This window comes from Martes martes (assembly GCF_963455335.1).
Source record: "Martes martes genome assembly, chromosome: 5".
NCBI lineage: Eukaryota > Metazoa > Chordata > Mammalia > Carnivora > Mustelidae > Martes > Martes martes.
In genome coordinates this window covers 123,942,180-123,965,913 of record NC_137892.1, presented here as the reverse complement: position 1 = coordinate 123,965,913, position 23,734 = coordinate 123,942,180, and the positions used below count along the sequence as shown (strand labels likewise).

At 42.0% G+C, this 23,734-nt stretch overlaps 1 protein-coding gene across 1 annotated transcript in view; it reads right to left on the bottom strand.

Annotated features, from left to right (window-relative positions):
• Positions 1–4,267, bottom strand: part of DCTN4 (dynactin subunit 4) — a 30,449-nt gene extending 26,182 nt beyond the window's left edge. Inside the window, exons 1-2 of the mRNA XM_080805020.1 lie at positions 4,096–4,267; positions 922–992 (exon numbers count right to left, since the gene is read on the bottom strand). Coding sequence (XP_080661146.1) covers positions 922–992; positions 4,096–4,230 — 206 coding nt within the window. The 5' untranslated portion in view covers positions 4,231–4,267. The remainder of the gene's footprint in view (positions 1–921; positions 993–4,095) is intronic.
• Positions 4,268–23,734: the final 19,467 nt, after the last annotated feature.

Below are 23,734 nucleotides of genomic sequence, written 5' to 3'. Positions count from 1 at the left end.
TCCTATGGTATAAAACCAATATTTAAATAAACGATTAAATAAATAAATAGGGGAGGAGAGAAAAATCTGCCATTTAAACGAATTCCAAATAATTTACATAGAGAATCCTCACAGAGGGGGAACATTAACCCCCCACTATAAGAGTGTTTTCCTTCCAAGAGTACAGTATAAAAAAGGAGAAAAAAGAGTGACTGTATATCAGAGAAACCTGCCAAACACCAGCTCAAGCCAGGTCATTAAGGCTAACATCAACAGTGATAAGTTCTATCGACAGTATGTACCCTTCGTGGGATGCAATAAAAGATGCACTTTAACTCTATTGTCTTGTACCCCATAACACATTTCCCCAGCTAACACGAAAAACATCAGATAAATTCCAACTGAGGGACATTCTACAAAATATCTTACCAGTACTCAAAACTTCTAAGGCTTCCTCAAAACCAAGGAGAGTTTAAGAAAATGTCATAGCAAGAGAAGCCGAAAGAGACATGACTATTAAATGTAACATGGGTATCCTAAATAGAATCCAGGAACAGAAAAAGGAGATTAGGGAAAAACTGAGGAAATCTGAATAAAATGAAATGTTTATTTAATAACAAAGTACCCATGTAGTTCATTAATTGAGGCAAATATACCATAATCACGCAAGATGTTAATGATAGGGGAGACTGTGTATTAAGTACACAGAACTCTCTTTACCATCTTCACAATAATTCTTAAGTCTAAAACTGTTCTAAAATAGAAAATTAATTTAAAAAATCAAAGGACATTTCATCTTTGGCAAAGGTGATGCTAAAAGATGAAAACCAGCCAGTTAAAAACAAGAGTTAATTCCATGAGTTTTCTTGCCAGCTATTAAAAAAATAGTTGAGGAAAACAGAAAAAAAAAACAAAAAACAAAAAAATGGATCCTAGTCTTACCTATTCTTTTTCAGTTTGGCTTCAGCCGATGGCATATTTTCTAAGCAACTGGGACAATAATGGGAGTCCACCTAGAAAGAAACAAGAAATCAAAAATCCGAGGAAAAGGCACTCAGTCTAGCTTGTATCTACATCTATGCCAAATAGTGAATTCTAAAATACACTGCACCAGAACATGAGAAACCAATGATCTGCCAAAGAACCTAGACTGTTTTCAGCTTAGGGCTTATTCTTCAACCATGTTTTTTCTTATTTTCTGTATTTCCTAAAACCCTTCCAGTTTTCCTTTCTGATCTTTCCTCTTCCCTTTCATTAGGATTTTATGTAATAGATGTGTTACAAGTTGTCTTGGAAAAGACATGGAAAAGAAGAACTCTATGATAATCTAATGAACAGACTAATAAGTAAAATAACACAATTTGTGAAGCTCTGATCAAATATCCTTTCATCGTTTTATACTATTTAGCTTTAATGGACTGTAATAACTTGACTGCACTTAAATTGTTAAAGGGAAACTTTAAAAGTTTTCTCATTATTAAAGTATTACATGTTCACAAAAGTTCTCTAATCTCTAATCAGAGATACTTATTTTTTATTATTTTTAAATACTTTTATTTACTTATTTGACAGAGAGAGAGAGACGGCAAGAGAGAGAACACAAGCAGGGGGAGTGGGAGAGGGAGAAGCAGGCTTCCTGCTGAGCACGGGGCCTGACTGGGATCATGACCTGAGCTGAAGGCAGAGACCTAATGACTGAGCCACCCAGGCGCCCGATTACAGGTTTTTAAATGGCAAATTAAACTACTAAGCTAGCAAGATACTCTTATTGTATTTAACTCAAAAACAAAGAAGGAAAATAAATTCTGTATTTATTTTCTGTATTTTTTTGTATTTTTAAAGCTCTGAATAATTATTTTCTTTAATATAGGTAGATCCTATTTGACAGTTCTAGAACTTTAATCACCTACAGATGTAAAGACAAATTTAAATGAATAGAAATACTGTGATAGAAACTGGCTTCTTTTTTTCATCATCTGCTATACACAGGACCACCTTTGAAAAAATAAAGTCGCTGCTCAAATAACCTCTAGGAACATAAAGCACAGTATTGTTAACTAATATTTGCACTTACTCATCATAAAAGGCAAACTATAGGGGCACCTGGGTGGCTCAGTGGGTTAAAGCCGCTGCCTTCGGCTCAGGTCATGATCCCAGCATCCTGGGATCGAGCCCCGAGTCGGGCTCTCTGCTCAGCAGGGAGCCTGCTTCCTCCCTTCTCTCTCTGCCTGCCTCTCTGCCTACTTGTGATCTGTCAAATGAATAAATAAAATCTTTAAAAAAAAAAAAAGGCAAACTATAATTTGTTCCTTCTTGTGGCTCTTTTCAAATTCTGCCTGTCCCTTCATGTGCAGCTTCAATCCCAGGTTCTCCATTAGAACTTTCTGGACTCCTCAAGCCCTTACTGGCCTCACCCTTCCCCAAATCCTAAAGGGCCTCCATTTCACAGGTGGAGGTACACACAAGTCAGTAAGATACAGTAAGACAGACTGTTCCTAGCTCAAGATATCCTTAAAAATCATGGAGACTGAGCTCTCTAATGACCACCATGTGGGAATCTAATCCAATAAATTCTGGAAGTGGAGGTGAAGCTGGAACAGGAAAACATCTAAAAGACAAAGGACCTACTAAAGAGATACACACAGAGAAGATGCTAATGGAGAAAAAAAACACAAGAAATATCGTGTATATAATATAGCAATGATTTTTCTCTTGTATTTCTTAACTCCTTTCTGTGCCTATTCTTAATATTAAGAAAAATACACCTAATAAAATTTTAATAATATGTAAAATGGGGCACCTGGATGGCTCAGGCATCACACATCTACCTTCGGTTCAGGTCATGATACCAGAGTCCTGGGATCAAGCCCCGCATCCGGCTCCTTGCTCAGCGGGAAGCCTGCTTCTCCCTCTCCCCCTGCTTGTGTTCCCTCTCTCACTGTGTGTGTGTGTCTCTCTCTCAAATACATAAATAACATTTTTTTTAAAATGTGTAAAATGGCTTAAAGTACAGGACACGTTTTCATATGCATTTTTAACAGTCCAGGTATCTTCAGTGAAGTTCTCTGAATCATGTTTCAAATCCTGATATGAAAGGCTGCCCTGAGTTTCAAATCTTGGTCCTCTCTGCCACCCCCAAATTTTTGGTTGTGTAACCTAGGGCAAACACTGTGTCTGTTGCTTTAACTACAGGTTTTTGTTGTTGATTTTTTTTTTTAAAGAATATTCATTCTATTGGCCTGTAGGATGATTAAAGGAGTTTACGTAACCACGTGGCATATAGAAAGCACTGAATAAGCATTAACTGTTACCAGCAGCTTTTCCTTAACTAGACTGTGAGTCCCTCAACAGCAAGATTTATTTCTTACCCGTCTTTTAATCCCCAAAGCTTACAGAATGAACAAAATGTGCTAAGTGCTGTAGAAGTTTGGGGATTTTGTTATTTGGTAATTTTTTTTTTTAATGGGGTGGAGTGTTTTAGGTTATGAGCAATCCTACTTCCAACGCCCACTTGTTCCTGCGGGGACAGCACCATACCCTCTGGAGAAGGGCCATGAGCTTCTTACACGAACAGACGTTATTCTAAGCGGTTTCAACCCAGCTCTCCCCAACCCAACCTCTTCCCTGCTGCAGGGCTTGGTCTGAGCCACAAAACACAGCAAGGCCCAGTTTCTGGCTAAAGTGGGAGCAGAACTTCCAAGATGGGAGGGGCATAAATGAGAATGCCCATAGGCACCACCCTACAGTCAGTCATGGAAAGACGGTATCTCGTCCCTCAAGTGGCCTGAATAATCACCCCCACATCTTCCTCCCCAACCCACCCGATTACCAACCCCCACCCCCCCCCAAGGAGACGGCCAGGGTCTCTAAAGTCAGGTTTGTCCAATCCGAGGGCGCTCTAGAACCAAAAGATCCGCTCAGCCCCACCCAAGGCCGCTCCTTCTTTCCAAATGACAAATTATAAGCAAATTAAATCGCCAGCAAATCTGAGTGACGGAAGACAGAGCCAATCGGCAAACTAGGAAAATGACTTCCCGCCCGTCGCGGTGACTAGGGCGAACCCTTCCCCCCTCCTCCCCCAACACATACACACTCTTCACCGGACGACTGCATTACCTCGTGAGACACACATTCCAGCGACCGCAGCTCGCTACAATAGCGGCAGAAATAAAGCTGCGACAGCGGGGCCCGAACCTTCTTTTCTCCCTGGACTAGGTAGAGAACCCGCTCCGATTGCAGCAAGGACGCCATCTTGGGGGGGAGGAGTCAACGACGCTCTCGCCGCGTCACGTGATCCGAGAGCTTGCGTTGCCTCGGCGCCTTTCCTACGTATTTCGTCTGAGACTTTGCGTAAGGTTTCCGAACTAGTGGGACCCGGCGCCGGGCGAAAGTCACAGTGCGCCTGCGTAGCTGGGGCTCCACGGTTTCTTCCCCAGCGTTTCAGCGAGCGTTGTCTGCCTGGGCGAGGTCCGAGCTTTCTCTCACTGAGCACGCAATCCCAGATCAAATCAGACAGGCCAGTGCTCTCCGTTTCCTTGTCTCTTCCGGAAAGAAAGGCTGCACTTTTCTTTCATTTACAACTGCCCTCACCTTCCAGGAAGACTTCCAGAAGGTAGATGGAGAGTCTCAGGGACAGAGTGCCTTGGGAATTGGAAGTTAATAGTCATACCAGCACTTTCTTTTGACTGTCTTGTCACTGACCTGTAGGAAATATTCACAGACATTATCTCGTTTGAAATTTCTTAGACTCTGAGTTCCTCCACCCAGAAGCCATGGCTCATTCATTTCCAGGTTTTGAGTACTTAGAATTAGGACTAAGTCTGTATTATGAGCATTCAATAATTATTGGTTGATGGAGGAATTAAATCATTGACCAATGTTGCTAGGTATCATTTACATTTTTCTAGTGCATAAATTAAGTCTTAGATATATATAATGACTGCTTTTAACCGGCCTAGCAGAGACTGGGGCCACCAGTTCTGTGCTCCTCTCATTGTACTAACGCATTCTTTACCTGTCTGATGTTGGAGCTGGTGAAAAGAAGTGGAACTGAATATTAATACTAGCTAACATCAATTGAATATTTATTGAATACAAGGCGCTGTGACCAAACTTTACATACATTGTCTTATTTAATTTTCACAAGAACTCCAAAAGGCAGGTGCTATCATTTTTATTTGGCTCCGAGGGAAACAGGCTCAGAGAATTACAATGACTTGTCTAAGATTTCATAGATAGCAGTGGAACCCTGTTCTGACTCCAGAGGGGCATGCATTACACCTATGCATACTGCCTCTAGCATATTTTCCCCCCAGCTTTATTGAGGTATAATTGACAACTTAAAATTATATATATTTAAGGTGTACACCTCTATAATTTGATATATACTGTGAAATAATGAACTCAAGCTAATTAACATATCCATCACTTCACATGGCTACCATTTTCTTTTTTTCTCTTTCTTTTCTTTTTTCTGATGAGAACACTTAAGATCTACACTCTTAGAAAATTTCAAGGATATCATATACAATATCGTTAACTAGGGTCACACTGTTACACATTAAATCTTCAGAAGTTATTCATCTTGCATAACTGAAATTTTGTACCCCTTGACCAACATTTCTTCACTTCCTCTCCCCGCCCCGCATCGACCCCCAGACCTTGGCAACAACCCTTTTCTCTGCTTCTGTGAGTTTGATTATTTTAGAATCCATATGTAAGTGAGATAATGCAATATTATCTTTCTGAGTCTGGCTTATTTCACTTAGCATACTGTCCTCCAGGTTCATCCTGTTGCTTCAAATGGCAGATACATATTGATATATTTATTTTATATTATATTTCAGTTATTGTGTATATATTTATATATCACATTTTCTTTATCCATCTGTTGACATTTACATTGTTTCCCTCTTTTGGCTGTTGTAAATAATGCTGAGATGATCATGGGAGTGCAGCTATCTCTTTAAGATTCTGATTTCATGGGATGCCTGGGTGGCTCAGATGGTTAAGTGTCTGCCTTCAGCTCAGGTCATGATCCTGAGGTCCTGGGATCAGGTCCCTCGTTGGGCTTCCTGCTCGTCCCAGAGTCTGCTTCTCCCTCTCCTTCCACTGTTCCCCCTGCTTGTGCTCTCTTGCTCTCTTTGTCAAATAAATAAAATCTTAAAAAAAAAAAAAAAGATTCTGATTTCTTTTCTTTTGGCTATAGACCCGGAAGTGGGACTACTGGATCATAAGATAGTTTTATTTTTAATTTTTTGAGGAACCTCCATATTGCTTTCCATAGTAGCTGTACCAGTTTGCATTCCCACAATAGTGTACAACAGTTCTCTTTTGTCCACATTCTGGACAACACTTGTTATCTTTTATCTGATAATGGCCATTCTAACAAGTGTGAGGTAATAGCTCATTGTGGTTGTGATTTGCATTTCCTTGATGGTTAATGATGTTGAGCACCTTTTCCTGTATCTGGTGATCATTTGTATGTTTTCTTCAGAGACATATCTATTCAGGTCCTTTGCTCATTTTTAAATTGTAGTGTTTATTTATTTATTTATTTAGCTATATATTGTGGATATTGACCCCTTATCAAATACAGGATTTGCAAATATTTTCTTCCATTGTGTAGGTTGCCTTTTCATTCTGTTGATTGTTTCTTTTGCTGTTAATAGTTTATTTTATTTATTTGATAGAGAGTGAGAGGGCACAAGCAGGGGGAGCAGCAGAGGGAGAGGGAGAAGCAGACTCCCCGGATCCCGGGTTCATGACCTGAGCCAAAGGCAGGCATTCACTCAACTGAGCCACCCAGGCACCCCTGTCTGCAAAAGGTTTTTAGTTTGGTGGAATCCCACTTGTCTATGTTTGCTCTTGTTGCCCAGAGCCTGTAGGTAGAGAAACGCTACAGACTTGAGCTGACTTCACATGAAACATACCTTTCAGAGCACAGCTTTTGAACAATTCAGTTCAATGGACAATTATCTGGTCCCTATGTAGCAGGTACTAGGGAGGGAACCAAGGATAAATGGGACAGTTCCTGCCCTCAAAGGGCTCAGAGCCTAGGCCCTAGGGCATTGTTTCTCAGGTATGGCTCTGGATCACCTACACTGAGAATTACTGTTATAAAAGTAGATTCCAGACCCTTATCAAGACCCAGACGAGGGGGGTGCCTGAGTGGCTCAGTCGGTTAAGCATCTTCCTTCAGCTCAGGTCATGATCCCAGGGTCCTTGGATGGAGTCCCACATCAGGCTCTGCTCAATGGGGAGCCTGCTTCTCCCTCTCCCTCTGCCTGTCTCTCTCCATGCTTGGGCTTGCTCTCTCTCTGACAAAAAATAAATAAATAAAATCTTAAAAAAGAGAGAGAGAGACCCAAATTAGAATTTTGAATTTTGGGGGTGGGACCCAGAAATCTAAATCTCTGTTAAGCTTCCAGGTGAATCTCATGCCCACAAAATTAGAGAACCACTGTTTTTTGGTAATCATTTGTTTAATATTCTGTCTTTGGCCCCAGGACTGACCATGGCAGGCCTTGTCTCTGTTGCTTTCTGATCACTGGTAGCACGGCCTATCAGATGTTCTCTTCCGCCTGTGCTATGGAATATGGAAAGTCTCCAATGGCAGAAAACGAAAACATCCTGCCTATCTCTTGCCAGGCCTCTCTCCCTGCCTTCGGGGGCTGGATTCTATCTCCATGATTCCAGTTCCACAGAGCCCTACTTGTCAGACTCTGAAGATTAGACCTCACTTTGGAGATCTGTGTTCCAGGGCCAACTCCAGTCCCTGGGCCCAGGTCCTCCCCAAATCTTTTTTGCTTGGAACTATCTGATCACGACATGAATACCTTCTTGATATCCCTCTGGGAATCCACTTGGCAAACCTGGAGATGTGAAAAAATGAACATTCTATGGGACCATCATTGACCAATGTAGTGTGGGATCTTGTAAATAAATGCCCCCTTCTTCTTTCTTTTAGACATTCTCACTGTGTCTTTAGAGGGTACCAGCAGGATCAAGCCCTAGTTACATGCAGTGGTGACCAGCTTAATAACACGCTCTTGTATTGACCTTCCTTTCAACTGGTTGACTTTTCCCAGCTCCCTGCCTGCAAGCTCTGTTGTCTAAGGGGAGTTGAAGTTAAATAGGAACCCGCAAATGGAGCTGCTAGGTAACAGGTAACCACATTGAATAGTTATTGGCAGTGAGCCCTTGGGAAAAGACCAGACCAGTTTATACTCTCACCATTAGTATCTGAGACTCCCATTTCCCCATTGTTTTGCCAACATGGAATATTATATCAAATACGGGTGAATAATTTTATGCTTTCTAGCTATGTGATCTTGAAAAAGCCATTTTCAGCTCTGAGTCCTGTTTTGTAACCCATAGAATGGAAAGAATAATCCCTGTTTTGGTGTGGATAGGAAAATCACCATGGCTGAGAAAGCAATCTGTAAGCTATGAAGTACTAGGCACATGTAAGAAACAGTCCCTGATTATTCCAAATATGAAAAACCCAAAAGGGTTTTCCTTCCTCTAAAGAATCCTTCAGAGTAAATTCACAATAACTAAGGAAAAAAAAAAAAACCTGGTGTTGGTCACACTTTGGTTGAATGAGATCTTGCAGAGAGGACCTGAAGTCAAGCCCCCACATCACAGGCTCAGGGTCCTCTGCAGAATAAGAATCCTGGAGGGCTAGTCTGATCTAGTGCAGGCCTTCAGCCTGGGCCACTCTTCTTATTTGGGTTTCCTGTGAGAAAACGGTGTTAACCACAGGTTTCCCTGCATTGAATCTGCACACGCTCACCAAAAAGCCGTAGTAAGTGAGCAAGGGAAGAAGGAAGAAAGTCCCCCATTTCTTCAAACCCCTCCTGTTTCCCCTGAGGGGTGCTCCCTGGGAAATGTGGTGGTGGTGCTGGCTCCGGCTTGTTTCCCCAGGGGAACCATGGGAGAGAGCTGCGGCTGTGCCTTCATTCTGGGAGCATGGCCATAGATTCAACTCAGAATTGTTTTTCCAGAGCGTCTTACCTTGCCCTGGTTTCTTGCTTCTCCTATTGTAGCTATTCCCTTACTGTCACCTAGCTGCCCCCTCCAAAAACCTGAGGACTTCCTGGGTGACTCTTGACTTTCAATCCTACCTCCTGCATAGCTCAGCCACTGCCTCTCTTCATTCTCACAGCCACCGCCTTCAGTGGTTTTCACCAGTTTTCTCTTTGGTGTGTCGTAATCTCCTGACTACCCCTCGGTTTGCTCTCCACACTGAGCCAGAGCGATGTTTCTGAAAGCCAGATTTTGGTCTTGATCCTTTTTTGTTGTTCCACTTTCTCCAGTGGCTCTCCAACACCTGCAGGAGATACCACCAAACTTTTGGGATAGCGTATAAAGCCCCCCAGGCCCTGGGGCCTGCCTACCTCTTTAGCCTCATCTTCTAGACACCGCCTCCTTAGACTCAAGGCCTATCTAACTCTTGCTGGGCCCGCAACAAGAATGTGCAATGTCTTTGTCAGCTGTCACGCCTCTGGATGTGCACTTCCCTCCACCAGGTATGACCTTCATCTGCTTGCCGGCTCAAGGTTCATTTCCCCAGTGAAACCTTGTCCGGACCTACAAAGAGGGAACTGGACATGCTCGCATTTGTCCCACAGCTGTATCCTATTAGAGCAATGGACATACTGCATTGTTTTTGTTTTCTTAGCAAATCTGTCTTCCCCACCAGACCATGGCCTGGCAAAGGGCCCGGCCCAGAATAGGGACTCAATAAATTCTGTTTGATGACATACATCTGGGACTATTTTTACATGCACAAATTGCTAAATCTGCTCACATTGCCTGGTAAGTATTGTTCGCAAGTCACCTAACATACATATATGACAAGCCTATGGCAGTTGCTATCACTATAAACTCCGTCTTATAGGTGAGGAAACGGGCTCAGAGAAGTTAAGGACCTTGCCCAAGATCACGCCAATAGGTAGTGGATGAACGCAGTCACCTAACTCCATACTCGTACCATCTTACAAATTATGTGATAGCCCATGGGATGGCAAACTTGCTCGGTAAAGGGCCAGTTGGCAAATATTTTGGGCTTTGCAGGCCAAGAGGTAAAATCAAGGATATCATGTAGCTACATAATAACAAGAGAGAAAACTTCTGTTCCATCTCTCTGGATTGCTCATTACAGGATGCGGGGCACACCTTGCTGCAAGTTGGAGACCTTCTCCCAGCAAAGAGAATGGCCAGTGGCAAGGGGGTGGGGTAAAGGGTTACAGGAGAGAAAGACTGCCATCATGCTCAGTTTAACTTTCTTCCCCAGTGACCTGCATCTGGGTGCCCTGCTCTCCTCCCAAGAAAGCCTGGCTATCTCAGCTGGGGCAGACTGAGATTCCTCTGCTCAGTGACTGGCAGCCACCAGTAGCAGAATCCCCAGTGTAGGTAGCTACCAGCATGGACCCAGGCAGCAGCAAGGCACAGGTACTGAGCTGGGAGGCAGGCCCTGGGAGCAGTGAGGGAAAGAGGGGCACAGGAGAATGCCTAGCTTGGTTGCCAAGGCTTACTGTGCCAGGCTGCCTCAGTGGTACCTGCAGGCTTCACAGAGACAGGCAGTAGCCATGGGTTTGAGTTTGCTGTCTCCTGCCTATGATAGCATCCTGGTGTAGTAGACTGCATGACTTACAATCATCACATACCAGAAAGATCCCACTTGAATCCCTGCATCTTTTGGACAGTAGAAACAAGACATAGAGAGTTAAATATGCCACAGGTTTTCTGATTCCCGGAACAGTATCCCATTTTCTCTTTTCTTTTAAGATTCTATTTATTTGATATAGAGTGAGTGAGAGCAAGAGTGACAGAAAGCACGAGCAGCAGGGTTGGGTGGGGAAGGGGCAGTTGGAGAAGGAGAAGCAGGCTCCCCACTGAGCAGGGATCCTGACATGGGACTCAATCCCAGGACCCCGGGATCATGACCTGAGCAGAAGGCAGATACTTAACCAACTGAACCACCAGGTGCCCCAGTATTGTGTTTTCTTATTTTATAAATGAACTTCCCTGCTTCGTGCCCCGCATCTGTTAATTCATATCCACAACGGAGTAAGAAACCACTTGCTCCTCTAACAACACTTAAAAAACAAGGGGCAGCTGTTTTTCACTCACTCACATCTCTAGAGTGCTCTCCCCTTGGCTTCCATGGGATTTTCTCAAGCACACCTCAAGCCAAAGAAAAGCTTGTCCCGTACACTCTCCCTTCTCTGGGCTTAGTAGACCAACGGAGAGCTGACGTCAGTTCTGTGGCCCCAAGGAACATTTCCTCTGTGCTCTCCTGAGGATGCAGAGACATGAGCTGGGTGTCCTCCTTCAGCTGGAGGAGGCACAGGGTGACCTCGGGCTAACCACTGCAGCTGCTACCCAACTGCTGCTAGTGCTTAAGACAGACCTCTGGCCCCTGAAGTGCTGGCTTATAAGGGACAGACAACTCGAGTGGCCATGCACTCCACTCATTTCCTCCTCCTGCTTGTTTGCTGACTTACCCCTGGGAACTCACAATTAGCCCTAGAGACTGTAGCTCTCATGAAATATGGGTAAGAGCATGGAACAGTAGAGCCAGAAATGACCTTAAAGATTATTTAGTCCACTTCCCTTACTGTAAAGATGAGCTAAAGCCATCCCAGAAAAGGGAAGGGACTTGGGAAGACCCTAGAAGAAGTTAGAGGTGACGCGAAGGTTCAAACACAGGTCTTCATTCCAAGTTTATTACCTTCACTATGCTTGGCTGGACCCCCATCTCTACACAGTTCACCACCTAACTGTGAACCTGGCTTCTAGACCACCAGTGTATTGATTGTTGATTTGACTAAAATGGAATAGAAGATTGAATTTCTGCCTAACTCAATGCCTGACACACAGCAGGTCCTCGATAAGCATTTGTTGAAGACATGAATACTACCTTCAACCGTCTGGAACTTGCTGGCAGATGGAAGTCAGTGAATTAAAAAAAAATATTTTCCTTTTGATATTTAAGCAATTCCTTCTTTTAGAAGGTAAAGAAAGAAAGGCGGGGTACCTGGGTGGCTCAGTCAGTTAAGTGTCTGCCGTCATTGCAGGTAATGATCCCAGGGTTTGGAATTGAGCCCCATGTCAGGCTCTCTGTTTAGTGGGGAGCCTGCTTCTCCCTCTCCCTCTAGAGGCCTGACCTTCCCCCTGCTTGTTCTCTCTCTCTCTGTCAAATAAATAAATAAAATCTTTTAAAAAAAAGAAAAAAAGAAGGAAGTGGGGGAAGGGAAGCAGACTGCAGTTTTAGATAGGGTGGTCAGGGTAGGCCTGGTGAGAAGGCTGGGTTTGAGCAAATATTTAAAGGAAATAGTAAGTAGGCTGGTGGCTGTCTGGGGGAACAGCCTTCTGAGCAGAGGACAGCAAAGTCTCTCAGACCTAACTGAAGAACAGCAAGGAAACAGAGGGGCTGTTAAGGAGTGAGCAAGGCGGAAAGGTTTAGGAAATTAAGTCTCAGAGGTAAAGGGGAGGGTGCAGTTCATGTAGGATCTTTTTTTTTTTTTTTTTTTGCTCTAGACAGTAGGGAGCCATTGCAGGATTTCAAGCTGAACAGTGACACGATCTAACTTACATTTTACAAGGGTCACTCTGGATGCCATTTTGAAGATGGACTATAGAAAGACAAAGATAGAAGCAAGGGGTCAGTTCAGAGATTACTGTAGTAATCCAGGCAGGATGTGACCGTGCCATGGACCAGAAATTCTGACTATATTTTGAAGGTAGAGCCTACAGGATTTGCTGCTGCCCAGCTTGGGCATGTCACGCACGCAGATTGCCACACGAAGGGTGGTTTGGAGTCACGCATCACAGAGGCCCGTGTTGGGTCTGGGAATAATCCATTTCATGGTTTGGCTAAATTCAGCCACTGGAAATTTATTTCTTTATCGAGACTATCTGTTTCTTTTTTCTGAGGTCAAAATAAAAACATCACGGAAAGGATCGGATGCTTTTATGTTTAAAAGAAGGGGATGAACCTATCTTCTCTGGTTTCTAGTTTACTTTGTTCCAAATGACAAAGCATGAGGGTTACCACACAGGAAAGCATATTTCACAAGAGACCAAGAGAAGAGCCAGTCCGTTGCTAAACACATTCATCAGATCCTCAGAGCTCCAGTGCGGGCTGAGGAGGGGACGCTGGTGGGGCAGAGCCCATCCCCTTTGGAACAGTGTCAAGGGCTCTTGCAAACAAGTTTTATCCTTCACCATGATGGTAGAACAAGTGAATGAAAGTTAAAGTGGGTAGAGCATAGAAGGTACTACGTTGCTGGTAAGTATTTGCTATTAGGCCACCAAGTTTAGTCTAATGCCTTCATTCCCACGTGGAAAAACAGGTTCAGACAGAGGAAGTGGTTTGTCTGGAGTGAAACTGGATCTCTAGCTTACCAAATGACCACCAAATTGATTTCTTTTATTATGTTTGGATAATTGAGATTTCCAGTTTTGCCTACACTCCCCCCTGTGCCTCTTGGTCCCCTCTTACGATTCCTATCTGGGGAGATTTTGAGCTGTCAGTGTTTCTTCTGAGAATCTTCCTGCCAATACAGGGAAGCTTTTCTGTTTTTGTGTTTAAGATTCTATCTGTAGGACATTCCAGGGCATATCTGTAAGTGAAGAGATCATAGGGTAATTGTCTTCCTCCGTCTGACTTATTTCACTTCAGAAATGCCCGTGAGGTCCATCCATGTTGTCACGAGTGACGAGATTTCATTCATTTTATGGCTCAATAATATCCATTGTATACACACCACAATTTCTCTATCCGTTCATCCGTTGATAAACACTTAGGTTTCTATATCTTGGCTGTTGTATATAATGTTGCAATGAACACAGTGGGGCGCCCATCTATTTGAGTTAGTGTTTTTGTTTAAGAGTGTGAGTGGAGTGGAGTGTAATCACAAGGAATACTGCAGCACCCCAGGGCTAGTAAAAGCAGGGTGCCATTTATGGCCCGAGGTCTGAAGGGGTAAGGGCAGGGAGCACTTACTGGAACCTGGAGTCAGAGCAATGTGAAGAGGGCCCCCTGACAGGAGCAGGAGCTGGGACCTTTGGGTCCAGGACAGAGCCGGGCATTGGCATCCCCAGGGCAGAAGGTAGAATGCAAAATGCCTCAGCTCCTGCTACCATTTCCCCCTTAGCCGAACCCAGCAGGAGGTCGGACATCAAGGAAACCTATCTTAGTTTTGCTTCCCTCTGAAGCAGACAACCAGATGAGGGTTTAAGTGAAATCATCTATGGAGAGGTTCAGGGAACACCAGTAGAGGAGTGGGGAACTGGTACAGGGAAGAGGAGGCCGATAAAACTGGGTCGTTAAACAGGCAATCCTGGTGGCTGGAGCTTAGTCCCACAGAGAAACTCTGGGGAACAACATAAACACACGCCTCAAAACATCTCCATCAAAGGGTGAAGGAGTCAAGTGTTTATCCCTCTGCCACATCTTTGGCCAAGGGCTGCTCCTGGGGGCTGTGTGTGGAGGGTGATTCCAGAGGGACAAATAAAACTGACATGCATATTTAAAGTAAACAACTAGGGGCCCCTGGCTGGCTCAGTCAGAAGAGCATTGACTCTTGATCTCTGGGTCATGAGTTCGAGCCCCGAATTGGGTGTAGAGATACTTAAATGAATAAATAAATAAAAACTTAAAAAAGAATTCGGGGTTAAAGACAAAAAAAAAATAAACGGACTGAGTAATATTTACCAATACTCTCTAAAATTTAATAGCACTGTTTAGGTTTCAAAAAATTTTTCCTCTTGATTCCCCCAATTCCTGTCCTCCCCTCTCTATCATAGTCATGCATCTAATGGTCTGACCGAGCTCATACATTGTGCATCAGCTGGGGCAGGAAGTACTTCTTCTCCTGCAGCAGAGAACAAAGGCTAGGCTCCAGATGCCTGAACACAGTAGGAGGCAGTTAGCCGCAAGACATTAGGAATGGTCCTGCCACTTCCTGGCTGAGTAATCTTGGGCAAGTCAGCATGTCCTCTTTGGGGCTCCGTTTTCCCAAGTGTACAATGGAGGTTAATAATGTTTGCACCACAGAATTGTTGCAAGTACTCAGTGATATGTTGCATGGAAAATCCCTGCTACACAGCAAACGCTGAAGAAGTGTTCTTTTTTTTTTTTTTTTTTTTTAGATTTTATTTATTTATTTGAGAGAGAGGGAAAATGAGCAAGCAAGAGAGAGAGAGAGAGAGAGAGAGAGAGAAAGCACCAGCCAGGAGAGGGGCAGAGAAATAGACTCCCTATTGAGCAGGGAGCCCAATGTGGGACTCGATCCCAGGATGCTGGGATCATGACCTGAGCCGAAGGCAGACGCTTAACCAACTGAGCCACCCAGAAGAAGCATTCTTTAGGTAATCTTTTTTGGAAAAAAAATAAAGACAAAGGCTTTTATTTTGTATATTTTTTCTTCTTCTTTTTTTAAAGGTTTATTTATTTATTTGAGAGAGAGAGGGAGGGAGAGAAAGAGAATGAGCGGGGGGTGGAGGGAGAAGTAGTCTCCCTGCTGAGCCAGAGACCTACTTGGGGCTCGATCCCGGGATCCCAGGATTGTGACCAGAGCCAAAAGCCAATACTTAACAGACTGAGTCACCCAGGTGCCCCAATTTTTTTTTCCTTGAGACCACAGTTTACTTCAAAAATTATACCGGCTGGGGGCACCTGGGTGGCACATCAGTTAAGCATCCAACTCTTGGTTTCAGCTCAGGTTGTGATCTCAGGTTTGTGAGACGGAGCCCTGCATGGGGCTCCCCGCTCAGCACAGGGTCCGCTTGGGATTCTCTCCCTCTCCCTCCACCCCTCCTGCTCATGCTCTCTCACTACAATAAATAAATAAGTAAGTAAGTAAATAAATAAATAAATCTTTAAAGGATTAAAAAGATTATACTGGTTGGACTGTGGTATCTGCCAGTAATAGGCATTCTCTTGCCTCTCAGCTACATGAGGGTTATAATTGAACTCTTTGGAATTAAGCCACGCAAGTGAATGCAGATAATTACAACCACGCTGGGGAGACCACGTGACCATCGCTCTGCCTGAAAGCTGTTATGTGGAAGCCTTCTGTCTCCATTTCTTCCTTCCTGTCCGCTCGGTAACTTGTTTTCATCTCAAATGCCGTGGGTTTGGAAAACCCCGTCATTTTACCTTCTTGCCTCATCATTAGTTCAATGAGGTCTTTCAACTTCGATAGAAAAGATTGTAATGAAAATAAAAATAATAATTCCTGCATCTAGTTTTTAGGTTAAAGGCGCATTTCTTTTGCAAGTTAGCAAGCCAGGGGGACTTCCCCAAAGAGAAGATGGCATTTGCTCAAGGATCTGTACAGTGGGAATTCTCCTGGGAGTTGTTCCAAGGAGGGAGGGGAAAGGAGAGAACAGTCATCTCAGGAGTCCTGCTGCCCAGTGCCTGACTTTTGGGGAAGAACCGAGCTGTTGAGGGACCTGTAAGCAGGGAGCGGATGTCTGAGCTGGACATTTCCATAAGTGGAGCAAGATGGGTTATGCTGCATGGATATGCTTGTAACTCAGAATTGTAGTGATCCTGAGTCTTAGCTTTGAAAGGATATTGGAAATGCAAGTGACTTCAAAGAAAAACTAGTTTAACTACCTTCTTTTCACTTTGGGGGCCAAAAGGCCCTTGAGAGGGATAGGGACTCATTGAAGGTCACATGGCAAATTATTGATGAGCCATGGTTTAGAGCTGTTTGGTGCTAGTTCAGTGCCCTTTCCCTCATGTGCATGGTGCACTCACTTTCCCCATCTCACCAGCCCCCCACCATTCCAATGGAGTCCTCTGCAATATGTCTCCACTTGCATACCTCCACTGTTAATGAGCTGATCACACACACACACACACACACACACACACACACTGCCCAACTGGCTCAGTTTCTTTGAAGAGCCATGACTAATGCTGTAAGTCTTCAAGCATCCAACTGCATTTAGGCACAACCTCAGAACCAGAAAGAGAAGTCTTCATTGACTTCTCATCTTCCTCTCCGCATCCTGTCATTTATTCACCCCACAGAGAGCATCATTCTGCACCAGGTGCCGGTGATCGAAAGGAAAATATTGCAACCAATATTGCAACTTCTGAACCGAGGGCCTTGATAAAATCAGACCCCACCCAAAATCGACAGTGCTGTGACATAGGATTTTGGCTCTGTAATTAGACAGTCCTGGGCTCATCTTCTGGCTTTGACAATGACCAGCTGATGACCTTGGGAAGCTGCTCAGTCTACCTGAGCCTCAGTTTAGTTTCCCCACGTGTAAAAGAGGGGTTTGCTTTAAATGGTCTTTAATTTTCCCTTCAATTTTGGACATGCAGTATCTTAATTTATTGGAAGTGCAGGAAGGGGAGAATCGTCAATAGTATCAGTCAACCAATAAGATGACAAGTAATGCTGAAACAAGACTGATAAATAAGATGCAAAATTAGTTAACGTTCTAGAGGGCAATAAGACATCTACTTCAGGGCCCAGAAAAAGCCATACATGAATATATGCTCCACACATGCTATGTATAAATATAGGTAATGCTTACTAGTCACAGGCTCTTTCGCATTTATGATTTCACTTGATCCTACTTCATCCTAACTAAAACCCCTTGAGGAAGGCATTGTCATTCACATTTTGTAGACGGGGAAACCTGAGACTCATAGACACTAAATACTTGGCCCGAGGTCACACAGTTAGTGGCTACCAGAATCAGGATTCAAATTCAAATTTTTACAATCTCTAAACTACATGAGCACATACCTCCTTTTGCTTGGGGATTTGGGGCCTTTAGGGAGGATGGCATGAGTTTAAGGAGTCTGGGATCTGTTTGCAGCCCTGTGTTCTCTCCAAGCAGTTTCTCAACGTGTAATTTTGAAAATGTTTGAAATATAAATTTTATACATACCTACAGTGAGCATGCATCAAAGTTTTACTTAAATGCTTAGAGAAGGAACTGGCAGAATGAGAAAGAACGCTGGAATAAGACTGGCAAGTTGGATGCAAAATTGGTTAATGCCCTAGAGGGCAATATACACACAACTTTGGGAGCCATCTTAGTTTTTCCTTTTTCGTATAGCTGAAAGTTTGTCAATCTTGTTGATTTTTTCAAAGAAGCAACTTTTGGTTTCATCGATCTTCTTAATTATTGTTCTATCCTCTATGTCATTAATATCAACTCTAATTCTTATCAGTTCCTTCCTTCTCTTCCTTTCGGTTCAGTTTGCCCTTCTTTTTTCCAGTGTCTTAAGTGGTAGTTTAGGTTGTTCATGTGAGATCTTTCTTCCTTTTTTTTTTTTTTTTTAAGATTTTATTTGTTTATTTGACAGAGAGAGAGATCACAAGTAGGCAGAGAGGCAGGCAGAGACAGAGAGGGGGAAGAAGGCTCCCTGCTGAGCAGAGAGCCTGATGCGGGGCTCGATCCCAGGACCCTGAGATCATGACCTGAGCCCAAGGCAGAGGGTTTAACCCACTGAGCCACCCAGGCGTCCCTCTTTCTTCCTTTTTAATGTAGGTATTTATACCTATACATTTTCCTCTGTCTGCTGCGTTAGTTGCATTCCGTAGGATTTTGTATGTTGTGTCTTCATTTTCATGCATCTTAAAGCGTTTTCTCATTTCTTTTGTGATTTCTTCTTTGATATACTGGTTATTTAGTAGTATGCTGTTTAATCTCACATATGTGTTAATATCCCAAATTTCTTTTTGTTATTCATTTCCAATTACACGTTGTCCTGATTAGAGAACATGCTTGGTAAGATTTCAGTCAATTTAAATTTATTGAGACTTATGTTATGGCCAGAAATCTGTCTAATATTCTGTGTGCATGTAAGAAGAATGGGTATTCTTCTGTCACTGGGTAGATCTGTCTTTTGGATCATGTGTATAATGCTGTTCAATTCCTGTATTTCCTTGTTAATCTTCTGTCCATTTGTTCTATCCAATATTGATAGTGAGGTATGAGAGTCGCTGAAAATTATTATCACATTGTCTCTTTCTCCCCTCAATTCTATCAGCCTTTATAGTGCGTGTGTGTGTGTGTGTGTGTGTGTGTGTGTGTGTTGCTAGGTGCGTAAATGTTTACAATTTTCTCATGGATTGACACTTTTATTGTTATACAATGTGCCTCCTTGTTTCTAGTAACATTTTGTTTAAAAGTCTATTTTTTTCCTGTTAGCAATACAGTCACTCCAGCATTCTTATGGTTGCTGTTTGCTTTGAGTCATATATCTTTTCTGTCCTTTTACTTTCAATCTATTCAGGTCTTTGAATCAAAAGTGTCCTCTTGTACATAGCATGTAGTTGGATTCTGTTTTTATTTTATCTGTCTGAAAAATCTCTGCCTTTTGATTGGACTGTGTCACTCATTCACACTCAGTATTATCATCAATAGAGTTGAATTTACATCTGCCATTTCATTTACTGTTTTTTATATCTCATACGTATTTTTTGTCTTTATTCCTTCTTTGCTGCTTTCTTTAGTATCAAGTGGGTGTTTTCTAGTGTTAATATTTTAATTATTCAGTGATTGATGTCTTTGCTAATCTATTCCAGTACCAGAAAACCAAAGCTAAAAAATTAATCTCTATCAGGCTCTACTTGCAGTCCCTAAAAGTAAGAGACTTCATCTTTTCTCAAGGTCCCCAACATTTGCTAAGGTTGGTGACCTGCCAGCAAGTGAGCTTCCTTACTATCTTACCATCTGTTGGGACCGTATGAGCCACAGAACAGGCTCATCAGACCAGTCTCCTGGGAGGTCCCAACTCTTCTTCCTTAATGGTTACAAGATCATAGCCAATTAAATGAAATTTTTTCTCAAATATAAAACCCTTTAGATGGCTTTGTTTGGTAATTGATTTGTCCAGTTACATCTTGGTAAAGAGGATGGCAGTTTCTTTCAATCTTTACAAATAAATCACATTGCTAGAGACTCAGTAAAGTGCTCACTCTTGAATTCTGAGGGGTCAGTGGGAACAAGATATCATTAAAAAAATATTTCCTTTTAGTTTGACAAGCATAGCTTGCTAAATTGAGCCTTATAGTTAGATTGAGAAAAAAGCATAAAAGAAAAAAAAGGAGAAAAAAGACTTCCTTATAAGTACATCAAATACAAAGCATTAAAAACAATCCAATAATATTCTAAAACAAATAACTACAATTACATTCCTTTCATGAACTTATTTGGCTAATGTGATTGATTCTTGATTCATAAACTTGGGATCAACAGTGTACTTCCATGAAGTTTTTTGTCTCTGGTCTAAAAAGAGTCTGAATGATCCCGATTCAGTCCTATGGTTCAGTCTATAGATAGCTATGTGTGGTCGCAATGCTAGCTTATGGTGAGAAGCTGGACTCTGTAAATCTATTCCAGGTAAGAATATCTGGTACAAACTTTCTCACCGAGTTGTTGGGACTGTCCTTTGTTGAAGACACTTTAGGACTTCAGGTAAATGTGTAAAGAAAGCAAAAACCACTTGTTGTTGATTGGACTGAAGCCTCTGTTAACTTATTAGATTAGACAACCATATCAGAATAGAGAGTAAAATCCTATTGGGTTATTTTTTTTATGTCTGTGTTTTCTCAAGATTGTACTGTGGACATGGGTACAGTGACAAATCTACTTTTATTTTTATTTATTTAATTTTTTTAGAGAAAGGGAGGGGTAGAGAAAAGGAGGGTGAGAATGCTAATCAGGCTCCACACCCAGCGTGGAGCCCATCAAGGTGCCCAGTCTCAAAACCTTGAGCCCATATCCTGAGTAGAAACCAAGAGTTAGATGCTCAACTCACTGACCCACCCAGGCGCCCCCCAGACAAATCTACTCTTCAAAATAAACATGGGGAAGTTAGAATGTACTTTTTTGATTGGTTAGCTTATCCCATTTTGTGGGCTTAGCATATAATGCAAATCTTATAACAGTACTGAACCAATTAAGACATATGGAGCATTTCAAACATACCTAATTCTACCTACTATCCCTCCTGATTATGAATGACCAGGTGCGAGACCAAGCCTTTGGTAGTTCAGCTATCTAGAAAGCACCAAAGATGCTTTGATATGTAAAAACACATTACATTTTTATAAACGATCCAACTGATCTTGGGAAGGTATTTTCAAAGAAGAATCATCCCTAGCTTAAGATAGAAGCACAGATGCTCGGGAACCATGAATGGTTTGTAGCTTGGCTGGCTATTGATCAGAGTGACAATACACTAGTACTAAATAAACACAACTGTAGGTATCATTATAAGGAATGTTAGCTATTTAAGAAATGAGGAACTTCTGTTGTTTTGTTTTTAAGTAATCAAGGGCACGACAAAGCACAAAATACAGAAAAGTTATGCTGATCAGATATATAATATCTGCTATTTGAGCAGATTATACAGAAATTAAAAATAACTTTCACTATCTCTTATTTTTTTTAAAGATTTTTTAAAATTTATTTGCAAAAGAGTACTAACAGGAGCAGAGGGAGGAGCAGAGGAAGAAGCAGACTCTGCGCTGAGCGGGGAGCCAGAAGGATGTGGGGCTCGATCCCAGGATGCTGGGATCATGACCTGAGCTGAAGGTAGACGCTTAACCGGCTGAGCCACCCAGGCACCCCTCACTATCTCTTACTAAGAAGAAACTGAGGATATGAGTGTTGTCTGGCTGCGACACATCACCACATTGATCGCCAGAGTTGATTCGGCTGATCTAGCTGACTACGTGGGTGTCCCCTTCCTCCCTCACTGCTCCTTGTGTGTCCTGCCTGGAAGCTGAGCGCAGTGGAAGAGGATGACCTTCTCCCATAGAGAAGGACCATTCTTGGATCGAGGGTGTATGAGAAGCTTCACTCTCCTGCTAGATCCTCCCAAACAAGATCTCAAGGTCCATTTCTGGGGGAACGCAATGTAGTCAAACTTTCAAAACTGCAGACACATCCAAATGAGGCACTACATGTGGCAATCTGCCTTTCTAAAAAAACAAAAAACAGAAACAAAAACAAAAAAAACAAACAAACAGAATATTCCAAGGCCAGTATGTCGTTTTAACATAGAGAAAAACAAAACCAAATTCTACTCTTGCATTAATGTAACAATTGCCAGAAAGACCTTTTTAAAAAGTCTTATAAGTAAGCCCATTAAAACAGAGCCAGTTTTGTCAAAATTTTAACATATTTCATTGCTTCCTTCTAGACTTATTATTTGTAGGTATTATAAACCAAGGAAAAAAGTTTTCTTTTCATCAGACTTCTACAACTTACCCATTCAAAATTTGTCTCTTGCTAATCTTTCACATTCAGGCAGTTTTTTTTTTTTTTACTTCAAGATGAAATTGCTTTTCCCCCCTTGATAACAAAATTGTACTCTTAATCTTATTCAATATTTGTATTTCTTTACTACTTCAATTCTTAAGATAGTCTCAATGGTCCATATAAGTTACAATGTTTTTTAGGTTTATGCATTTATTTGAGAGAATTGGCATTGTTACGCATGAGATTTTTCTTCTTGAAAAATGATATGTTCATACATTTGTTCATATCTTATTTTATGTATTTTTAAAAGATTTTTTTTTTAGTCTTCATCATATTGAGTAAAATGGGATCCTACCCATTTTTCTCTTTTTTCCTCTTTTATTGAGCTATAATTGACCCTTAACATAGTATGAGCCTAAGGTGTACAACATGTTAATATGATACATTTACAAATAGCAAAGTGATCACCTCCATGGTATCAGCTACCACCTCCATCCTCTCACATAGTTACCTTTCTTTTTCCTGGGGCGAACATTAAGATCTACTCTCTTAGCACATAAATCACATCTTTTAAGCAATGTAACTACCTTCTATTTCCTCAAGTAGATACCTGCAGGCAAGTAACTGAGTATGGTTTGAAAGATACAAACATTTAACAGACCAGCAAAGCAAGCATTGTAAAACCTCTTATGGCTACACATATCCTATTTGCATTTCTTAAAATGGCAAAATTGAACGTATACATTAATATACCCCAAAGGTTTATCCATCTCAAACATGTAAAAGTAAGAGAAAATGGAGTGTGTGTGTGTGTGCGTGCGCGCGCGCGCGCACGCGCGCGTGCGCGCAAACCGTGCTTGGTGATGAATGTTTTTGTGTTCTATCTTCCTTACAAAGTATCCAGGCAATAATTTAATATCAGTCTAAATTCCTAGAGTGTAATGAAAGACCTTGGAAATTACATTTAAGCTTATATATTATAGAGTAATAGAATCATTGATAATACAAACAATTTAAGAAATTCAGATTAACTACAATCTCCATGATAAGACATAAAATGTGCTCCATGACTCTATTACCTCATCTCATTTTATCTTCTTCACGGTTCCACAAGCTGATATTGCTTTACTTTTTTATTTGTTTGCCTATTTATGGTGAACATTTCCCCCACTAGATGTCAAACGATAAAGAGAATTTGTCTTCCTCGGTACCTAGAACATAAATGAGACTTTCAGTGAATAGTTCTGAATAAAGAAATACAGAATAAAATCTTTACACACAATAATTGTATCAGATGGAAGGAATAGGTCTCATTTTACTATTTATTTATTTATTTATTTATTTATTTGACAGAGAGCGAGAGCACAAGCAGGGTGAGGGGCAGAGGAAGAAGCAGACTCCCCGCTGAGTAGGGAGCCCGAGGTAGGACTCGATCTCAGGACCTGAGATCATGACCTGAGCCAAAGGCAGATGCTTAGCTGACTGAGCCACCCAG